This window comes from Nannobrachium achirus, assembly GCF_963921795.1.
Source record: "Nannobrachium achirus genome assembly, chromosome: 12".
NCBI lineage: Eukaryota > Metazoa > Chordata > Actinopteri > Myctophiformes > Myctophidae > Nannobrachium > Nannobrachium achirus.
The window spans coordinates 30,826,439-30,850,423 of NC_137832.1; the positions used below are offsets into that span (position 1 = coordinate 30,826,439).

General features: G+C 40.6%; 1 protein-coding gene across 1 annotated transcript in view; it reads left to right on the top strand.

Moving 5' to 3' along the window:
• Positions 1 to 2,133: 2,133 nt before the first annotated feature.
• htra4 (HtrA serine peptidase 4) overlaps positions 2,134 to 23,985 on the top strand; it is a gene marked incomplete at both ends in the record, with an annotated part of 30,002 nt that continues 8,150 nt past the window's right edge. Inside the window, 7 exons of the mRNA XM_080738563.1 lie at positions 2,134 to 2,325; positions 11,906 to 11,911; positions 15,678 to 16,017; positions 20,833 to 20,932; positions 21,011 to 21,215; positions 22,410 to 22,604; positions 22,979 to 23,011. Coding sequence (XP_080594689.1) covers positions 2,134 to 2,325; positions 11,906 to 11,911; positions 15,678 to 16,017; positions 20,833 to 20,932; positions 21,011 to 21,215; positions 22,410 to 22,604; positions 22,979 to 23,011 — 1,071 coding nt within the window. The remainder of the gene's footprint in view (positions 2,326 to 11,905; positions 11,912 to 15,677; positions 16,018 to 20,832; positions 20,933 to 21,010; positions 21,216 to 22,409; positions 22,605 to 22,978; positions 23,012 to 23,985) is intronic.

Sequence of the window (23,985 nt, forward strand, 5' to 3'; positions counted from 1 at the left end):
CATAAAAGTATAACCATTGTATTGTTATATAAAAGTAATTGCCATAACCTTTTGGTAACTTTGTCTATAATTACCTGTCTGAATAATCTATAATCTTGCTCCAATACCAGAAAGGGAAACATCAGGAAAACAAGAGCTTCCACCAGAGGCATTAATGTGCAGTATAGTTGGTACAGCAAGAATAGATTCAAAATGAAGTCATGATCAGTTATTTTAGAATCTTCTTCTTTTAATGTTGTTGTCATCATCATCATCATTATTATTATTGGTACTTTGTATTATTACATGGCTGTTAATGGGGTTGCTTGCTGTACCTACTGCATTTCCAGTCCAGGGTCTACAGATTACGTTCATTTATATTTTGCTTTGTAGGTGATTCTGGAACAGTTATTCAATTCAATGTTCATTGTCCCCATGCTAAGTAAACAAATCAAATAAATAAATAAGTAACATAAATTGCTCAGGCCTCAGGGGACAGTGGGTATGAAAGGATAAGTGAGGATTCTCTGGGTCGAATTAACAGCCACTCTTTGATGTCCTTCCCACCAAAGCAGCCCTGACATATGCCTTCTCCTGCCAGGAATTGAAGACAGTCGACTTGTCCTTTTTGGTGTTGTCGTTGTTGTCAAGACCCGAGGAGTAATTGCGGCTCAAAGTCATTATCGTCGCCCCTTATCAAATGGGCGCCACCAGAGTCTTGCAGCAAACTGCTCAGATCCCTCTTCTATAAAATGAAGCAAATTCCAATAAGCAGCAAAACAACAACAATGAATCTAGAGTTCAACTTGTCAGATGAAAATGATTTCAGACATAAATTCTTCTTGCTTGGCTTCACTGTTTTTCTTGTAAATTTCCAGAGGCAAGCCACAAGTTACTAGACCAGTATTTCTTACATGTCCCCCGTCTCGGATGAGCTGGCAGAAATAAAAATCTCCCTCACACCTTTCTCCTCTTTGGTAGATAAAACATTTCGGAAGCTCTTGACTGTTTTACAGACCACTGCATACACACAGTAAAATCCATAGCGATAATTTAACTCTTAAGAGTGTCAAAATGGACCTCAGAGGACCCATAAGGAAGGAACTGCTGTCCTTTATGTTTGTATGGAGAACATATCAACATGACATGGATGTTGGGGGAATCAGGAGGGGTTCATGGGAGTACGTATTGCAAAGGGTCAGTCAAGGATACAGCTCCTCCTGTCACATAGTCTTTGTTGAATCACTTTGTATGACTAAATCCAAACGAAGGTCAAAACAATATTACAGAATATTACAGAAAGAGAAAAGGGGTATTCAAGTGTAGTTCAGATTTCAGTCGACATATCATTCCACTGCCATTGAGTTTTTCCTGCTCTGGTGTGTCGGGGAGTGATTCAAAGTGTTACCCCACCCTTGGTTTCCAGTCAGAATTTGTGTAAAACACTTATCCATGGGCACACAGACTATACACATCAATTAAATAGCTGTCACAGCTAATGAGTTTTCCCTGGCCATCTCTGAAGTTGCCCATACCTCGTCTTACCAGAGTTTTATACTGGAGTTTCCCCCACACTAAGAAAGCTAATTCTCAGAGAGTTCTGCCCTCAATTTCAGACCAAGTCCAAATCCTCTTAATAGATTATGCACCATCAATCAGCACACAAACAGAGTGAGGAGACAGCAGTGTGCGTGTGTGTGTGTGTGTGTGTGTGTGTGTGTGTGTGTGTGTGTGTGTGTGTGTGTGTGTGTGTGTGTGTGTGTGTGTGTGTGTGTGTGTGAGTGTGAGAGAGAGAGAGAGAGAGGAGAGGGTGAGTAAACTCAATATTCATGACTAAGCTTATTTGCCTTGGTGTTGATCTGACAGCTCACGACAGAGCGTGGAGGATTCTAGAGATACACTTTGCCACCACATTACATCTCTTCCACAGCACACCGACAAGGCTAATGAAACAGGATATGAGGAGTGCTCCTCAAACAGCCCCTCTGCTCTGCTGACAATCGCCATATGGGACCATTTAAAAGATGCGTCTCAGATGGAATCCAGGGGGGCTGTCAACTTGGTGTGGTTTCATTTGGAGAGTCACGGTGGCTAACATACATAGCCAATTAGTGCACCGGTCATCACTGGAACAGGAGGGAAAGCTATGCGGTCATGGCCATGGCTGACCTTGACAGGGCAGGCAGCCACCTTCCCTTTATGTATCTGTGTCTGCAGAGGCATGGCCACTGGAGCTTAAAGGAGTCCTCCTCCCCCTCGCTAGCCTTACCCTCCCAGTTAAGGGACAGTATGGCAATGCAGAGGGTGAAATATGGATCATGTGTGCCCCCTACTGGCAAGAAAAGGGTACTCCTCCATTGACTTCATTTTCCAAAACATTCACAATAGCAGGATGGTGATCTAATGCACTATATACAGTGCATGAGTATCCATTCATACAGTATGGAGAAGGTGGTCTAAACCGAGGTAATAACCCATGGCTGAGTTCATCATGTCTGGTGGACTTCCTCTGACCCTAGCATGATGTGATATTAACTTAGACATTCAATTTAGAGGAGAGCATGCAAAATCGTGTTCAATGTCACTTGTTAGTCTGTAGAAGTTTTGAGGAAGGTTTGACTTTCAAAACTAGGCCAGTCCCGATCAGGAAATTGCATAAAGGACGCACTCGCCGCCTCTTAATTCACACCCTTTGTAATGAGCTTATGAATTATGAGTTTTCCGGGGGAAATAATGGATTTGTATGCTGAACGAGCAGCCGGAATGACAGGCACTATAAATGAAAAAAATGACTTGCGCAGTTACAGTCAGCCATTATGGAAATGTCAGGTCATTGCTTCTCCCTCTGATGTAGGAGGCTCTTAACTGCACCATGTTAAACGCACTCCATTTGCAGTGTGCACATATAGTAATTATAATCATAACAGAATAATCAGGAAATTGAATTCTGTTGTGCTCACGCCTTTATTGGGTCTCGTTTCAGCCGTTGTTCAATCATTGGGAGGGATAATATAAAATGTAGCGAGGGTTTTAAAAGGTCTGCGTCAATTAGCATATAGCAGGAATAGCAGTAGCCTACCCAGTGAATGTTACAGATGAATATACAATACACTAACTGTACTTAGTAAAAACACATTTAAACAGAATGTTGTGCAAATCCTGGACAAATGAAAGGCTTTAAGCGTTTCCACTGACCTAAATGTGGCATATAATGTTTGATAGCCTACTCTCGTTCTAGGGCTGATTAATATTTCTTTTTAATTACATGATGGTTTTTCTCAAAGTATTGTAATGAGGATGGGTTTGAAGAGGCAAATAGGCATGGCAACTTCTCTCATTATGAAACTCTTCGCATTGTGTTAATGGCCAGTCGTGGGAAAAGTAGGCTACTTCAAAGTTTTACTTTAAGTAAAAGCATCAATACTGCAATGTGGAAATACTCTGTTACAAGTAGGCTAAAAGTCAGAAATTCTAAACTATTGGTATCAATGTAGCCTACTTAAAGTGCCAAAAGTAGAAAGTACTCATTATGCAGAATGTCCCATTTCACACATTTTCAAATGTATGAAATTTATAAGAATCCTTTGAAAATAGCAGTCTCCGAGCTCACAGTGCGTCATCGCGATTGCATTGTGCTATTGGCTATTGTGCTATTTTCAAATGGCCGAAATGTATATAGGGCTGAAGTGGTTAACATACAGTATGTGTTGTAATAATAATCATATAATCTACAAAGAAACTATAGTAAATAAAGTTTTCTTAAAGAGTAAAAGAGTTTTTAAAGAGTAAAAGTACAACATTGGCCTCTGATATGTAGTGGTATAGAAGTAAAAAGTATGGAAAATTGGAAATACTCCCGTTAAAGAACGGTAAAATCGCGCTCTTTCGAACGACCATCATTTCGACCGGAGGGTTAGCGACTCACTCCACGGAGGTTAGGGTTAGGGTTAGAGTCGGGTGTCGAAAAGATGACATGTAGTAATAGCGACACGCTCCCGTAAAGAACAGTGCTTGAGTAAATGTAATTAGTACTTTACACCACTGCTTCTCTCACTTGGAAACTCTTCTCATTGTGGTAATGGCACATACCATTTATCCATCAACAGCTCAGGTCAACCTGTGCCGCATAGTCCTACTTCACTTCACTAACGGATTGGGGTTGGGAATGAAAGTGGCTCAAAAAAGAAGAGTCTCACCCACATGTTAGAATAGGAGGGAGGCCTACTGCCACCACCCCTTTCAACTATGGTTTCCACCAATAGGCCTATTACGTGTTGTACAACTAAATGAATGACAAAACACAACATAAATCAACAACACCCATCATAATACACTTGTGTTGGGTGTGCGCCGCAAGGCATGCTGGGTCTACCCATGGGCACACCCCAGAATCTTTTATTGCGTTAATTGATCCCTGGCATGCAAGTCGTCGTAGGCTATATTGCAGATCTTTCATTACATTCAAGTTAAACATGGTCTAGTCTTGAATCTTGATCCATAAATTAGTATTTGCAATGACAATATTTTGAAAAGCCAAGTGATTTTATTATTGCATCCATGTCTGATAATTGTGTGGTGTTTAAGATAAAATGTGCATTACATTACATTCACCCATTCACAGCACACACACATTCATACACCGATGGCAGTACCATGCAAGGCCCCAACCTGCACATCGGGAGCAATTAAGGGTTCAGCATCTTGCTCAAGGACACTTCGACACCAACTCCGGGGGAGCTCGGGATCGAACTGGGAACTTCATGGTTCCCATCCGGCTGCTCTACCGGCCACTCTACCCCTGGGCCACTGCCGCCCTCCAGAATAACATGTACACAAGTGCCTGTGCCTTAAATGTGCAGTAAACCCAAAACCTTATTTTATTTTTGGTACCAGATATACAGTTGTTGCTTGTGAAAGGGAACAATAATGTAAGACAATATATTCATTGTTTTGTGCATACAGTAGGTGATTTGATGCTTCTTGGAGCAAAATCTGCTGTCTTCCTGTTCCAGGGTAAAAAACTAAAACCAAAACAAAATGATTAAACTTGTACAGCCTTGTACAGCTGAGCTACAAAGCATTCCCGTTTGTGGCGATACATGGACTCTTCACCTTGGCCACACCATTTCACAAAAACTGATAACTTGTCATTTGTAATATCTTTTATAGGCTGACTATGCTGAAGGAGTGGATGTGATTATCCTCCTAAGAGGAATTTGTTAAAATTCCACAATTAATTCAAAATGGTTAATTTCCTATTAAGTATAGGTCATGGCTCCAAAAGGCTTTTTGTAAGTCTGCCCTGTAGGTGAAAACATAATGTGCAGCTTCAAGTTTGACATTTTGTGGGGACACTATTGAGCAATTTTTGAGACCCATACTTGTGATATTGTGTGCTCAACTTTAGTACTAGTACTACAGTATGTTTAGGTTCTCAAACATGCAGTTCATTTATGTAAAAAATATACCGGTATAATTCTTTGCATTTTAGGGCTTTGCACTGGATGCTCTTATCCATAAATATAGTACACATCATTGAAATTATGAGAATAAACAAAGAATAGCTTCTTTAGCCCTGCTGGCAGGGCTCACATGGTGGCAATGTTGATCCATCCATCCATCCATCCATCCATCCATCCATCCATCAAATACTTAACTCCCAATCCAAACATATCATCTCAACAACTACTGGCTGGATTGACATTTACAGTGCAACTTCACGCTCCAAAACGATGATGTCTGATTGATTTTGGATCCACATTGCATTTCCTTTAGTGCCACCCTTAGGCCACAATGTCTACTTGTACACAGGATATCTCAAAATCAAATGGACAGATTGCTATACATGGATCTTGCTGAACGTACTGACATTTCCCAGAGGATGGACCTTAACAATTTCAGAGACCCCATTACCTTGCCTTTAGCATCACCCGCAGGCCAAAAACCACTGACTGTCATTTTTTCTCATTGGTTATTCTCCTCCCTTCATAAAGCACTGCCATGCTGTTCATATTGAACGTGTGTCCTTTGGTATAGCCATGCAGCCCATTCTTTCCTCAAATATACATAAAAAATTACACAGCATTGTTATCTTTCAACCCGTTACTCATAGTACCATTCATTGCACCTTCTGAAGGCAGAAAATGAAGAAATAATTATAGTGCATTTTACTGACAGCTTACATTAAAATGTGGAACTTCTACACAGACTGCGTAGGTTGTACTGTATAATGTAGTGTAAAAACTTGTGGAAACTCTGAAGGGCAGGCTTACTCTAAGTCTAACTGGTATATTAAAAAGGTTTCATAGAGGCACTGGTGGTTCAATCCTACAGAGAATTACTTAGTATGACCGCTGAAGGGCTGCTCAGTCCTTGGAATCCCAATGACTTACAGAATAAAAAAAGGTTCAGGGAAGCAATGTGATCCCTTCACTTCTTACCAAAAGAAACAAAATAATAATCAAGAAGCAATACTGTCTTCCTTCCTTCCTTCCTTCCTTCCTCTCACTCCTAAACACATACTGTATGTGCTCTCTTTGTTCTTAATGTTTGTGTGGCCTGAAAAGGAGGTATACCTATCAAATGCATTGGCATATTAAAATGTATAGAGGGGATCAAATTGCCATCTTTGCACATTCTCATTTACAACTTATGTTAACGTATATTATGACCTTTTACATAATGCAACAGATTTCACAACCACACAATACATGTGTTAATTGCGACCGTAGGTCGCAGTTTACCATCAGAACCGTCATCTGGATGTCCGGACGGACAGATAACGCCCGACACTGTGGTTCCCCTGACACACCACTGTGACATCACAGTGATGTCAGATACCCAGAGCAGGGATCTCCATATATGGGCATAAACAGGTGACATCACAGTGATGTCAGATACTCAGAGCAGGGATCTACAAATATGGTCATAAAGGGATTCTGTTAGGGATCTCCATATATGGGCATAAAATGGATTTTATCCCAGATTATGCCCTGTTAGTAGAACCACACTAACAGAATCCATATATGGCCAAGACAGATGGCACCCTTATCTTAAGCGTCTTACTGGTGTATATGAGTCTTGACTTTAGGGATTGATTATGATTATGACTTTTCTTATATATATATATATATTTATATATATAATGAAATCCATGTTATAATGTCTACATTCAGAGGTTAAATGTGATGGATCAGGTCAAACTGACAATTTGCCCTGGACTGACGTGAGCTATTTTTTATAGATTTCACAGGTTTATTAGATAAAATATCCAATGTGGCGATCATTTGGCCTAAACTCCAAAGCAGTAGCCAGGTTTTCAGAGTTCAAATTAATACTCGTCTCATCCTAATGTTATTTCTAAAGTATTTCTATGAAAGCAAGGTCACTGATGAACTAACATGCTGTGCCAAAATGTAATGTGTGTAGGACACTCGCTAGATTCATAATTCTGTGCTTCGACAGACACAAACAATGCAGATTTGCCGGGGGGTTGAGACTGGTGTAATAAGGTTTCTTTTAAAAGCCTGACAGCGTGGCAGACTACTCAGCCATTATTAAGCCTCTAGCCTCCAGACAGAATAAGCAGTTTCAAACTGCGTGCAATCATAGTATCATTGAGCACAATCAAGGTGGAAATAAGTACACAGAACAACAATTTATGTATTTTTCAATCACAGCAAAGTAAATGGGGTCATCTAAAAACTATTGAGCTGCTGTTCTACAGCAATGCGTCACATCTCTGCCATCACAACTGACCATAATGTTGCACTTTAAAAGCCAAGAGTCAACTTTCAGAAGAGCAGCAATTACCATGTAGACTCCTAATGGCAATATACATCAAAAGACCTCCAGTCGAACTCTTTCCTAATGACTGCTCACACTATCAGAGATGGCTCTAAGTAGAGTGAAATCTTTCATGTTAAAAAGGTAGCTGTGAAAGAAGATTGTATTTCATCGTGGTTGAGTTATGCAAATTAAGATCTAGAAGATTCAAATGAAATCAGGTCACTGAATACAACAACCATTCCAAACTGAAAACATTAAAGGTGGTATGATAATTTCTATGTTTTTATTTCATTTTGGTTCAACTAGCTCTATATTCCAATAACAATCATTGCTGTGTTTTTTAGTTTGTTTCTTTTGTTTGAGTAACGGAAAACAAATGTTCAATTTAGGAGTATGATAATTAAGATTATGCAACAACAACCATTTTATACTCAAGGAGCAAACATTAAAGGTGGTGTAAGTGATGTTGTCTGGTCAAATGGCACAATATTTCAATAGCAATAATTGCATTAGTGTGTTCAGTACTACACATGCCTCCCCATCCCTCCAGCTCTTTAGTAGAAAGAAAATACATTTCCAGATCAGGATACCTACCGTATCCAACCAGTAAAGAGAGCTTATACAGGATGCACAATTGAAACTTTGTTATCAATATTCAGTATGTTCCAAAGAGTTATTGAAGTTTATCGTTCCCTCCCCCCCTCCCCCCTCCCCCTCTTGTTATGTCTTTTTCAGACAACGCTTTCTCATAAAAGCTAGCTAGTGTTAACATACCCTCTCTGAACACTCTATAGCAATATTATATAGTTTTAGCTTACAAACCTTTTTTTTATTACACAACTTTTAAGCACTCTGGCAGCTTTGCTAAGACTCACTAACACTGTGTACAATCAAAATAATTAATCACTTTATTGTAGTTTGAGGTTTAGTGTTGTCTGTTAAAGTTTAGTTTCAAATCAAATCCACCAGAATCTCAAGTTAGTATGGGAATTAATTTATAACGTTACCAAGAAAAACTTTGTATAGTGTATACTCTTCATATTCCTTGTACCACACTGATAAGGGCAGATGCTCTACTTTATATTTACTGGATCAATTCCAATTTCAGGGTCGTTATGAGTCAGTTTCCAAACACATTTTCCAAAGCCAGCCTTTCATGTCCTTTTTTCATTACCAACCAAAAGGACATGATCAAAGTGAGTGAAGATTGGCTCTGAGCTTTCAGAGAAGGCATCCCGTCAACGATGACGTTGAAGAGTCGGCCAGGGTTAGTGTTTACTATCTTCGAATAAATTGCATCGAACAAGCACTGAGCATGAATCAAATGAGGTACTTCCCTCTAACATGTTGAATTTAGGTGAGAGAGACATCACCACCCTCATCAATAGATTGTTCCTCTCACGGTGCTAACAAGGGCAGACAGCTAATTATGGTTACCTAACATCCCAACAAAACAAAAAAGCAGAAAATGGTCAGAGGCAGAAAACTTCTAACCCTTTTGAAGTTCATGTGCGTATCCAGTCTACACGATAAGAAGAAGAATGTATTAAAGTGTAGTTTAGTATCTATTATCTCACAGTATCTCAGAGTGACCAAAAAAACATACATACATTTGATTTTCAACAAATGTTTTCTTTCTGCAGGGGAAAATGACAAACTGTCTTCACCTAGGCCATCACAAAATATTTTGGCAAGAAATGCCAGATAACAAACTTGGTACTTGGTACTCCAGGGCAAAAATCCACTCGTCCGAGACAGTTTGCCCTCTTGGCTCCCAAGTTGTGGAATAAACTCCCTGTCGCACTTAGAACAACGGACTCACTCGCTACCTTTCGCCGTGGACTGAAGACTCACCTTTTCAGACTCCACCTAAACCCTTAGCACTACAGTAAAATCAATGACCATACATGAAGCTAGTTAACATTTGTTTGTTAGGTTTCTTTAGAACTTGATTATATTGTGTTTTTTCTCTAGATAGATATCCATTTACATTGTTATATTGCTGTTAATGTACTGACCTATTATCTTGTTTATTATTGCGATGTTGTATCTGCTTATTGTAAGTCGCTTTGGATTAAAAGCGTCTGCTAAATGCCTAAACTGTAAACTGTAAACTTGTAAAATTGGTCAATTCAGTGTTCTGCCAAATTAATACTATACTGTAAAAAGCAGAACTACAACCTCACAACGCGTTGCAATGCGATGCCAGAGGCCAGTCAGAATATTTGCATTTTACTGTACATGACAGGCCTTTATTAACGTAAAGTGCAAAGAAGACAGAATGCCTGAATCTGAATTAAAAGGGTTGGATCATCCAGACGTCGTCCACACATCCACTCAATAAAGAGCAATATGACAGCAAGGAATTTGAAGCTTTCAAATAGCTCTGTTATATGTAGTCAGCAGCAGAAAGGATGTCCTGACAAGGAAAGGACAGGAATGAAGTACATGTAATAAATTACATCTAATATGGCTCAAGAGCTCATCTCTAAAGACGCAAGACCAACCTTTTCATGTGGAAAAGTATCTTCCTTAAAGACATTGTGCGGTGATCCCCCCCCCCCCCCCCCCCCCCCCCCAACATAATCATCAGGTATTATGATTACACTTGGAAGATTGTTTTAAAAAAAGTGTTTTTCAACGAAAATTGTTAAAATGTTTTTATGTGGCCACACCCACCTATGCCTGGCTGTCAGGTGGGTGGTGACCACACCCAGTGAAAAGGTCATTATATTGGTGTATTTCAATTGGGCCTTTTGACTCAGAGGCTTTCAGCTTTCAGGAAGTTTTGTAGTAACCAAAATGTGGAAGCGACAAATCCAATCAGCATCTGCGCTCAGGGCGCTGTGATTCACGTGACCGGGATGGTTTACCAGGCTATCCAAACGTGGACAATGACTTCTCATGCATGTACAGAACATTCATGGCAAAACCATCCCATGAAAGCTCAGATTTATGGTGACATCTGAGCACAAAGAACAGTCTGCTTTGCTGGACATTGCTACAGAGTAAATGACCAGATCATCTCAGATATTCTGCTCTGGAATCTTCCTGTCCATCAAGAGGTAGTAGATCCCACACATTTCCTTACGTTCTGACTAGGATACAGGACTGAACTTGGGGTGGCAATGAAGAGGGAATCCAGTGGAGGCAGCAAGATCTAGAGGCACTCAGATGATGATAATGATGCCTTTACTACGGTTACAACTTTAAATGCATGGCCAAAGGTATGAAGGCATAGCACAGGGTTTCACTGTATGTGTGTAGTATGTCTGTATGTACAACACACACACACACACACACACACACACACACACACACACACACACACACACATTGTGGAACAAACATTTCGGCCAGAAGAACCCAGCCTGAAGCGGACTGCCCCCACAGAGCCATGGACAATCTGGAGCAAAGGGAGCTATGTCAAATGCCCCCCCACCCCCCTCTTCAGATGCGCACTACCTCCACAGCATGCCATCGATAACAGCTAGACAACTGAGGGTAATACGCCTAATACGCTTAATGACCATCCAGGGCACTGACCACTGACCAGCTTCAATTCAACCCCGGACCTGGTTGAGGACCACATTCTTGGCTGAGGCTGTGATGGTTGAGTTCTGGCACTGCAGGGATAGCACAATCCCATCCGGTTAATGTTATCATGTCCTCCTCAGCCTAGAGAACTATTATCAGTGTGCTGGTTCTGTCATATTGTAATGAAGCGTGGATTCTATAAGGAATAACAACTGCTGACATATTCGCAGCCACTGAGCAGTGCCTGTGGCAAGCAGGCTATTTGGTCAAGGGCACAGACAAAGTATGTCTCTATTTATGCATCTGTTGTGGTGTGGCCCTGAGTATGAACCAAATAACTTCTTGATGTATGGAAAGTTAGAAACCATGCAAACCGTAAAGGCAGGGGAACACTGCCTTTATGCTGGATGCTGGATAATCAAATAACGTGAACCAGTACTTATGCTATAATTTGGTAAAATCAAATAGAATTCAATATAAACTCAAATCTGTATTTAACAGGTAGCCAGTGAAAATAGACCATTAATATCATCCCTCTCTGTACATAGGTTATGTTGTTTTGTCTTTTTCCCTCAGTGTTTTTGTTTTGTGTTTTATGTAGGTGAAGGTATGCACACAAAAAAAAGAAAAAAAAAGAAAATGGGTCAAAATGTAAGGATATGTAAAATGAAATGAAATGAAAAGGCATTTAAAGAGAATGTTACAAGCTCTTGACTCAATAAAGTATAAAAATCACACCCGTGTGAAGTGGAGCTGTGTGTGTGTGTGTGTGTGTGTGTGTGTGTGTGTGTGTGTGTGTGTGTGTGTGTGTGTGGATCATGTGTACCGATTTTTGTGACATTTGAAGAAAATATGTAGGAAAAGGAGCAAAAAGTGTGTTTTGGAGAAAATTCAAGATGGCGGAAAATCTATCATGGCGCAAATGGGCGTGGCCTATATGGGGAGATGCGTCATGACCCAAGGAATCCAGGGAAAAAAATATTTTTAATTTTCCGACCTACGGTTCAAGAGTTACAGGCCAAAACGTAAAGTGGGGTGTTATGGCGCCACCATGCGGCCAAATGACACAATTATTTTTTATTTAATCCTTGAAATCATTATGAACCTCCTCTCCAAGTCTTGAAACTCTAGCCCCTATGGTTTGCGAGAGACAAATAATTGAATGTGAGTTTTTGCGATTCCCATTATAAGTCAATGGGGAAAATTAATTCACTAATAAATTAATATCAATTAAACTATAGAACCTTTCTCTTAGAAAAGTAATAGCCCACGATTCCCGAGTAAGCCGGTCGATTTGACATATGGCGCGAGTGTGTGGTGGCAAAACTGTGGGACTAGTGGCGTGCCGAAGTTTAGGAAGTTCAGGCTACATACAGACACACACACAGACAGACAGACAGACACACAGACCCACACAGCCACGTATAGGGAGCCTGTGCTTCACACAGCTCAAAAAAAATATATATATCATCCCTCAGCAAGTGACCATGGGATTAGTATTAGTTACATTTTGTACACAAAAGTACCTAAAATAAACGTAATGCAATCTTAAAGAAAAGGGTCTATATTCTGGACTCAGTCGACTGAGTCGCTACAGCATCATTTATTAAGATACAGGACAGACACTGCTGCTACGTTGACTGGCCACATTTCAGAGACAGCTTCCCATTCTGAGATAAGTGTCCAGTCTAGTCAGTTCAGCTAGCCTTATCTTGTTCAGTCAGGCCACGTGGCATTGATACCCATCTTACCTCACAGTAGGAAGCAGCATACCAGCCTGTCCTTTTATACAAGAAGGTAACCTGAATTTTGATGCATGCAACCTTTCCTTTCTCTTAAAGTAGGGTGAGTGCCCACTTATGAAACCTGATGTTCATGTCAGAGCAAACTAGGGTGGGTCAGAGTGCATGCCAGTGTAGCCATCAAGTAAGCGCCTATCACCACAGGTGTTTTGTTTAATTAGGCCCTCAACGCCAATGGAAAGCACTGCCATATCAAAACAAACAGCTGCTCTGAACAGGAGCAGACCTGCTCCCTCACCTACACAAGAATTACACCTGGAACTGAGAGTTCTTCACAGTTCCCTCTATAATTAAACTGAACATATTAAACTGAACATATTAATGAAAAGATAACACACCCCGAGTACAGTAGTAGCCTATATGGCATCGCAATTTACTCTGTATTTATTTTTACAAATGGCAGTGGATATTCCCACTGTAATCAAATGCAACATGGTCTACATTGCTTTGTCATTCGGGCAGAGAAAACAATAAAAGATGAGCCGTCAAAACACATCTGCTCCCAGAGATGCATGCTTGATGAACTGCAGTTGGGTTTCACCTCAAGTTATTCATTATCATAGAACTATTCCAGTGAAACAGAAGCATGTGTTGTAAAACTCATTTCATTACTTAGCTTCTATGTTTTGTAGAAATAAATTAGTTGTCACAGAGCAGTGTTTTTTCTTCATTTTATTCCTTTCCATTGTTTGCTTTTAATGTTAGTGATCTGAGAACTGAAGCTTATTAGTGCACAAGCAAGCTACTGTACTGTGCACCCATAATCACATGTTTAAAATGCAGTGGGGTTTGTTACATTTCTTGTTGATGCATTCAGGGACAAGATGGTGTACTATACAGCCTGCTAACAGCCTACAGCCAGGAAAAATATCCTTGATAACAAAGAAGAAAATACAGAAGAAAAGCAGAAGCGGGCCTGACAGTGCTTGCAATGAGTTGATTACTGACATTTTGGTCACTGATTCATGTGCCAGCTTTGCTGAATGAATGACAGTCTGATGTGATTGCGACCGTCAGGTCGCACTTACTATCAAAACCTCCACAAACTGTAAGTCCGTCAGTCCGTCAGTCTGTCTGTCACACCTCACACGTCACACTCTTGCCCTGCTCATATCTCCGCAACCGTTGCCCCGATCCATGCCAAATTTTGCACACACGCTCCTTGCCTACCAAACTACAACCTCCAAGGACCCCCGGAGCTCCAGGGACCCCCAGATGTAAAAAATGACCAAATGTGCAAAAATGACCAAATGACCACCCCAACGGGGCTGCTCACGGGGAATTCCCGGGGACCACCGACTCCTGGTGCTCCAGAAAGGATGCAAAAGTGGTGGCGCCCCCAGTGGAGGACCCCCTCCACTGCAGCTCACATAAAATGCCGTATCTCGGCCTAGGAGCGTCCGGGAGAGCCGGGGCCGGTACCTATTCGTCCGCCAAGGCAACGCGGAGACCCCACCCCTCATTTCTCACATGCCCCTCTTCTAGCGCCACCATGAGGCTGATTCTTGCAAAACACATTTTTGGACACATTTTTGGACACTGCTCCTACAGATTTTGCCCTAAAATCACACAAATCGGTACACACTATGTCTACACGTCCCCCTACACCCAGGAACTAATGCCACTTACAGCCCTCTTTGTGTATACATGTCACCTGCCGGTCGCTTATCTCCCGATTAGGGAGTCTTACTGGTGTAACCTACTGTAACAGAATGTCGGCCAAATTAATATTGGATGTGTGTATAGCCATTCTAGACCAAAGCGGGGACTGAGCATTGGTTCGACTTCCCGTTGGTCCGACCATGCAGGTTAACATTCACCAGGTTAGCATTCACCAGCGTTGGCAGGTTAGCATTCACCAGCATTGGCAGGTTAGCATTTCACCAGCCTTAGTTTTACTGAGGTTAGGGTTAGGGTTATTGGGGGTCCACCCTATATCCCCAGGTTCTATATTCCCCACAGGTTAACCTCCATTCGTTTTACTGAGGTTAGGGGTAGGTTTAGGTGGTAAGAAAGTAGGGAACATAGAACCTGGGGAATATAGGTACTGTCCCGGGTTACTGTAGGCCTACTGTCATGAAACTGTACCTTTTCCTATGCAAACTTCTAATAAAGTCTTCAATGAATCAATAACATATATTCTGCTCTATCGTAAGAGGCGTTTAATTCTGAACAATGAAACACATTCCAGAGCAGATTGGCCTGGCTAACTGAGGACAACGGAGGACTTGTTGAACACACTCAACACAGAACCAGCATGTTGATACTGGAAGGTAATTATTATGACAGCTAGACAACCCACGTGTAGTAGTATATAGCCTGCCCTAAAGCCTGAATGTGGGTAGTCCTAAAAGGGAACTCATAATAATGAATTATGTAAAGTGGCTGTGCGTGCCTCATTTGTTAAACACGAGCAGCAAACGTTACTTTAAGTCGAGACGCGAGCATTGGACTCGTATGTAAAGGTTTTTGTTCTGGCTCGACTGGAAAATGGGATATTATCATGTATGGACCATGACGAAGTTGACTTGTTTTTTAATCGCTGCGGTTCACGCGCGTGTCCTAACGAAGAGACATACCGCTTGTTCGGATGTCTGCGACGCCTCTCGCTGTCCTCATCCACCTCCGTCGTGTTACTGGGGCACGGCCAAGGACACCTGCGACTGCTGCCCGGCGTGTGCGGCCGGGGAGGGCGACCCGTGCGGGGAAGCGGCGGGGCACAGAGTGTGCGGGGAGGGCATGGTGTGTGATGCTTCCACCCGCACCTGCACGTGCACACACGCAGAAGTGGTGTGTGGCAGCGACGGGAGAACGTACCCCACCAGCTGTCGCCTCAGAGCGGAGAACAGGAGAGCAGAGCTCGGGGGTACTCCTCCAATTATTATGATGCAGCAGAGTCAATGCTACTCGGGTGAGTTGCTTGCTTGACGGACGATCACCTGTGGCAAAACTATGTTATGTATGGGCCCGCACACTAGGTTAAAACAACATTATTATGCGCTCCTAGGCTACAAAGCAATTCAAGGGTTCAAGTTCATCAGCGCCCCCGGGTCAGTGCATTAGATATGAGTTGACAGCTGTGGCATAGTCTGAAAACTATTATAATAATGAGGCCTGGCTACCTGAGGACAACGGAGGACTTGTTGAACACAGGGTATAGGAAAAGCCGACCTAAAACAAAGCCGACCCAAACTCGTTTCCCAACGGGTTTGTGACTAAAATCAAATCTTTGCTTCTGTTCTGGGGGTGCCTGGAACAAAATATTTTGCGATGGGGGTCTGTGGCCAAATACATATCATGCTGGGAGTCCTTGACATGACAAAGTTTGAGAAAAGAATTATAGCAACATAAGTTTATTTTCAGAAAACTGTTGTGATTTAGAAGACATTTGTAGAATGTGTTTTTGGCCGCGGACCCCCATCTCGAAATATTTTGTTCCACGGATGGACCCCCATCGCAAAATATTTTGTTCCAGGGACCCCCAGAAGCAAAGATTAGATTTCGGTCTATTCTGCATCTAGCTTAAGGCCACAGACCCGTTGGGAAACAATTTGGGTCGACTTTGTTTTAGGTCGACCTTTCGTGTATTCGAACACGAACACAGAACCACATTTTCTTATCCTAAAGATAAGAAAATGTGTTTTGGTAGCTTGTGAGATTTAATGTGGGCCTCCTAGAATAGGGCCGTCTACTTGGGGAGCAGGGACACCAAGGAGCAAATTCGACATTGACATATTTGACACATACGGTAGTAGTTATTATAGGCCGGCCTACTATTATGTTAATTGATAATCAGAGCCACCTATTAGGTAGGCTAATTACACATATACTTAAAGGAGTAGTTCACCCCAAAATGACTTTTTTTTTTATTGATTAGTCACACCATGAAGAAAAAAAATGTATTTGTCGCATTCCTAAGACAAAAACAATGATTATAGTAAATTTACCCCCATTGATTCTGGATGCAGACCTAAATGCATGGGCCTGGATGGGGACCCAAATGCATGGGCCTGGATGGGGACCCAAATAAGGCCCTGGATGTGCATGGACCCAAAAGCATTTGGGTCAGAATCAATGGGGGTAAATTTAGGGTCAAGTAAATGTACACCCTTTGATTTTCACACAAAAGCATTTGGGTCCTTCAGTAAGGCGTTCCACATTTTGGTGGTATAGCAGGAGAACGAGTTTGACCCTTTGTTTGAGCTGACTCTGGGTTGAACGTGATCTGTGGCGTGTTGTAATTGTAGACATCCTTAACGTTTTTAAAGTATTTTGTCAGGTACATGGGTATCTTAGAGGTGTAGTATATCTTGTACACCAGGCCCATTGCAAGATGCTGTACTCTGTCATCTACTCTGAGCCACCCCACGCTTAACTAGTGAGTAGCGGAGAGGTGAGTGATTCGAAAGGTTAAGCAGGACCCTAATTATTTTGTTTTGGGCTGTCTGGAGCTTTGTTTTTAGGGATTTTGGGGCATCACGATACCATACATGGACTCCGTAGTCAAAGAGGGGCTGGATGATTGCACCAGCTACGGTCTTCAGTGTGTTGAAATTGACCATCGGGGCGATCCTTTGTAGGAAACAAGTTTGTTGTACCTTTTGAAGTCATCTTTTCGCTGGAAAGATTAGCTTCAAGGATACATCCTAAGTAGGAAATTTCGTTTTTTCGTGATATAACACACACACACACACACACACACACACACACACACATAGGCTTGTCACGATACTGGATTTCTAACTTCAATACTATATTTTGAAAATTTCGATACTCGATACGCAACCACAACGATTTTAGTGCAAAAATGTACGTTTTTATTTAAAGAAAAATACAGAACTTCTTGAGGTAGATGGTAGTGCACTTTTTAAAGGCCTGCCTTTGATGTTTTCACATTCTAAGTACAAATAGGCCTTTAAAATAACTAGGAATAAGCCAAAGTAGGAAGGATACACATAAAAGTAACGTTGGTGTAAACCAACAAAAAGAAACTGAGTATCGATATTATCGATACTATGGAAAAGTCATATTGAAAATCGACACTATATTCAAAATCGATAAATCGATATTTTTGACAGCACTTACACACACACACACACGCACACACGCACGCACACACACTTCCATGAATGCATGATGCACCCAGAACTACCACCCGTGTTGAGTGTGTTCAAGACCACCTGTCCTCTTCTGATACCCTGTCTCACTCTGTCTTTATTCTGCAGCTGTCTTCATGCTCCTTAAAAAATGAATATTGATCCAGAATGAAACTAATTAGTAATGATCCTGAACATCAAAATAGCTAGAATAGTTATTTGAAAAATAAGCACATATTCTATTATAAGTTCTCACATCTCCTGCTCTGCTAGTTGTAGCCTACTGTAACTGCATTCTCCTGATAAAAAAAGGCTATTGTTAACAAACATTTACTTGAAGTTATTTTGTGACTGTGAAATGACTGTGAAAAATTCTTAGTCATTTACTATAGCATCATGTAAAGTTGTTATTTGGTTGACAAAATCAGAACATGTTTGGGCAAAGGGGAACACTTTTAACAACTTGACCTTTTCTTCCTTTTTAACAGCACAATAACACCCGAAGGGAAAACTTCCAAGATAATGTCACAGTAAAAATCTCGTAATTTTCCCTCCCTGCGTGCTACCCATATTCATAATGTGCGGTTTTGCAACCTACAGAAGATAGTAAATACATCATGCATTTAGTAGGATACTCTCCTACAGGTTCCCTTTGAAAAAATGACATTCACAAGCTACACACAGATTGGCACAACATAATTACTGAACCTACTACTACTAGTAACCTGTATAGGCCTACTAGCCATACATTCTTTTCAAAAAAATATCCCAAATATTCACTTTTTATATTCAAGATATAAAAATAAAATAAGCAGATCTACAGGGCAAATAACCAATGCATATAGGGTTAAATTTGGAGTAGTTCATCCCCAAAATGACTTTTTTTCTGTTGATTACTCACGCCATGGAGACTTGAGTTCATTAATATATATATTTTTTTTTGATGCATTCCTAAGACAATAATTTGATTGCAATGAATTTACCCCCATTGATTCCGGATGGGGACCCAAATGCATTTGACCTGAAGGTCGGAAATCTCTTTCTCCCCACAGAAAGCAGGCAGGCTTAGCATGGTAAAAATGTTTGCTCAGAGGAGACCTATAGGTTCAAATCCGGGGTAGAAAAGGAAAGTTACGTGCTTTAACATACTATAAGCAAGCATGGACATAACGCAATAAAGCACAGAGAGATTAAAGTGTTAATCAAGGGACATTTTTATGTGTATGGTCTAAGTCAGACAACCATTTGAGAAAGAAACAGGCTTATTCAGTTAAATAGTTGATGCTCTGCCAAGGCAGGTCTTGGCATCAGCATCATGACTAGTGTAATAATTTGCATATACGGATCTTTCCATTGCTGGGGGAAAAAAACTTTTTTTCCCCCAGCATAGTTAATGCTTTTTTATTATGTTTTCTTTTTCTTTTTTTTCTTTTTTTTTACCATCGTCAAAGTTTATACACATATACACACATATCCATATTTTTGAATGAATGATAAATATTAGGTGATCTTTTTTCCCCTTTTCTGTCAAAATGGCTCATTTAGGGTAAAAGTTTCCTTTGGCCCTAAAGATAATAGTCATAAATTGCCTCTGTCTAAGATAGACCTGGGAACCTCAGCCTTTCCCTAGCTTTAGTTTTTCAAGCATTGATTTTACATTTTCCCTCTAAAGACTTTGCCTTGTGGGCATACAGACCTGCCTTCAGCAGCTGGCCTAAGTTTATCACTATCTGATATTAGCTTGGAAATAGCTGACATAACACTCAGTCATGCATGGCTACTGGCTAGCAACGGTGGTGAGAATCCAGGAAAATAATATAAAACCCATGTACAGTATTGTCATTTTGTGATCAATGTTTGTTTGCATTCCCTCTGTAAATACTACTCTCTGTCGTTGTTAGAACGTGAAAATACTCACAGGTTAAGGAGATGTGCCACTGCTTGCCTGAACACTAGCTTCCTGCAACATAAAACGTCATTGACGTTGGCATTGGCAATGAAAACACACCTGGGTTGCATTCATCCACATGTTATACATCAAGCTGAAAATACTCAAAATGTGTCAAAACAGTCACCTTTTCTGTGATGACACTCTTGATGAAGGTCCAGTGGGACTGAAACATCTGTCAACTTAAATAAAAAATGGGCTGCTGAGCGAGAGCATGTGTGAGGGATTTTTTTGTTCACGAAATAAGTTTCTTCATGATTGTTTCAGTTTTCACTGTCCAACACACCTTCATCCGAATTAAGTGGATGTGCGAGTACTTCCTTTACGTACCTTTTCTGTGATGACATCGTGTAAATATTTAGCTAGCCTATACTTGCATTAGTACTTTGTTATCCACCAATTGAAGTGTTACACTTACAAATTTACTGGAGGGAAATACAAGCTCAGTAGATCTGCTATTTTTGGCAAATGTTCCGCCCCAGGATAATGGATTTTGATTACCGCGGTAATATCGTAAATCGCGATTTAGTTTGTCACAATAATCGTGATATGAAATTTTCATATTGTCCCATCCCTAACTCCAGGTAATGGCTTTGTTCTTCCACCAAAATGGATCACAGGCTATTTTGTAATAGAATTCTTTAATTTCAGCATACTTTGACCGTGTGTTATATCCATACAGATGTCCACAGACCCGGAAGCATGCGTTACAAGTTCAACTTCATTGCAGATGTGGTGGATAAGATTGCCCCAGCTGTTGTACATCTAGAGCTTTATACAAGGTTTGTTTTGAGTTATTTAGTGGCCATTTACACTCTCGTCTTTCCAGCAATATAATCTTTCTTTTATTTCTACACTAGGGTGGGATTTCCAAATCAAGAGGTCCAGGTGTCAAGTGGTTCCGGTTTCATTGTGTCAGAGGACGGCTGGATCGTCACTAACGCACACGTCCTTACCAACAAGCATCAAATTAAAGTGGAGATGAAAAGTGGCCAGCGTTATGACGCAACAGTAAAGGACAAGGACCACAAGATGGACATCGCACTTATCAAAATTGAGTCAGATGTGAGTGTTCATTGGGGGGCAGAAACAGGGTCCTTACTCACTCTGCTTTCACTCAGCTCTGCAAGATCCCTGATCTTAATTCTGTATTTAGTTTTTACACTGGCCCGGCAGCGTGTCATCAGTGGCTAACATCAAAACAGCAGAGTATTAAACCTTCTGAGGCAGTCAGCCATAGAGGCCAGGGAAGAGAATCAGAGCGGGCCATCATCCACATTTCACTGCCTTATCATGGCCCATTTGTTATCTGATTTCCTCCAGGGACCATTTGGTTATGTTTTGTAAATTCAAAGCTTCAGCTATGACTTTTTCTTTCTTTCTTTTTTGTGCTTTGATGTGTTGCTATGAATAAAACATTTGTCACTGCTCAGACCTACTTAGTCACTCTGGGTAAGAGCTCCTTTATATGGCATTAACATTTTTCCACTTAACACAATCACTAATAACAGTTTACTATAGACAAAATGATTAACCTTTTAACATCTGATTTGCCAACAGCATTCATTTACTTGATGAAGAGAACATAAAGAGAGACTGTTTCATTACAGAAAGTTCCCAGGTTCAGTTCCTACCGTAGCCATATGTCCTTTAAAAAATGTCATTAAGCAAGTTCAGGAGAGTGTCTTAAAATAACATGGGAGTAGTTGACAGTTGTAAATCACCATACTATATTTTACTGTTACGCACGCTGGTTTTCGAGGCGGCAGACGGCAAAATTTGCCTTGAAGGGGAATCTGTTGTGACACAAGGCCCTATGCCCTGGAGATTTTTCCATGAAATATCACCCAGGCATGACTGTCCCCTCTAGAGATAATAATGCTTCAGCATGGGAGAAGGGAAACAGGCAGACACAGTTTAGTCATGTTTAGCTAGATAACATTTGCAGACAAAATTGGAACAGATAGATGGGTTACTCTCTCTTGATTGGTTGGAATTGGAACCTACTTGAAAATGTATTTTCTGTTTATTTGACTATTCAAAATTAAAAGAAATTTACAAAAGCCATCACTAGAATAATGCCCAACTCAGTCGTAGAGCACAGAGGTGCTTATTATGTTATGTTGAAGTGTTCCTCATCAAACCCCAAAATGTTTTGTGCAATCATTCATTCATCATGTTTTTCTTTGTTTTCCGGGGGAATCATCTGTGTGAGTTCATGTTTTTGTCCCTGCTCATTCTTCCTTGTGTGTCCTCTAGAGCCCGTTGCCAGTGCTGCATTTGGGCCAGTCTTCAGACCTGCGTCCAGGGGAGTTTGTGGTGGCAGTGGGGAGCCCCTTCTCTCTCCAAAACACTGTCACCACTGGCATCATCAGCACAGCACAGCGAAACGGACAAGAGTTGGGCTTCAAAGACTCAGACATGGAGTACATTCAAACTGATGCAATTATCAATGTGAGTGTTGAACAAAGGTGCATTTTACTTTTACTGTTTACATGTAGCATTAATTGATGGTGGAAATATAGTTTTGTCATCATAGTACATAAGCATTGGCTATATACAGTGCTCAACAAAAAACAAATTTGGCATTCAATCTCCTGTATTTCTTACATTAGATGTATCAGAGGTAGAAGTAGAAGCATAGCACCATTAAAGTGTTTAGTGTCAGTTATTGGTATGGTAGGCCTACTTCTAACTGTTTGTATTGAAATGAACACAAGCAAACATTTATTGGGGAAGAAATTTCAACATTTGGCAAATTATGTTTGCTTTATGTTAATTAATTGATTGTATTAGTTCCAATATTGTTTTGTTCTGTATATTCACAGTATGGTAACTCCGGGGGACCACTTGTGAACTTGGTAAGAGGATTTATGGTGCTGTTAAGAGAACATATTATGTAATCTGCATATTTGTAATGCAGGCTATCTTTCTTGTTTTATGGCATAACGAAGAGCAAGGCCACAAATCTCTTTTATATTTAGCATTCAAGGTCCCCACTCAGCATTTTTGCTGTTTTAAGGCTAATTGTAGAAGCCTTGTTGGAAAGCATTGGCCTGGAGGTTGGGTGCCAAGTCTAACTTAAGTATACAAAAATATAAAATGGAAAATGGTGGACAATGTATGGCAAAATTGGTGTGGGCGTGTGGCCACACAATGGGTGTGGAAGTTGTGTCATCTAAGAAATCCAGGGGAGAAGAAATTGAAAAAAGAAACCAGAAACAGTAACGTAAAGAACAATGTGCTATAAATGTAAGAGAAACATTTGGGGTGTCTTCTTTGGCTTACTGTGAGTGTGCATACAAAGTTTCTTGCCGATCAGATCAGATTAGCTATACAGACACACACACACGGACAAGGATGAAAACACACTCAACATACATCCCTCCTGGCCTGACAATAATGAAATAAAAAATACTCTCTTGAGGCAAAGTGGTCCTCACAAGATTTTTTTTTTTTTTTTTTTACAGAGATCACTAGTTAATATTCTGGGGGATGAGTGCACTCCAAATATGTATGTTGCTTTATACCATTATAGGAGGCGTTATTCCACGTTTACTAACTATTCCACATTTACTGTTAACAAATACTTGACAGGGTCATCATTAGTAAGTCGTTTACTTATAGCTTATTCATGGTCTAATAAATATGTATAAAAAGCAGTTATAAATCCTTAATGTACAGTTAACATTCTGTTGGTGATCTCTTAACCATCTATATTATATAAGGCATAGTTATACATCCTTTATTAGTTGTTAACAAATACTTAACACGTCATTAATAACTCATTAACTAATAGTTTATGAATGATTTATTAACTAGTTATAACACATAG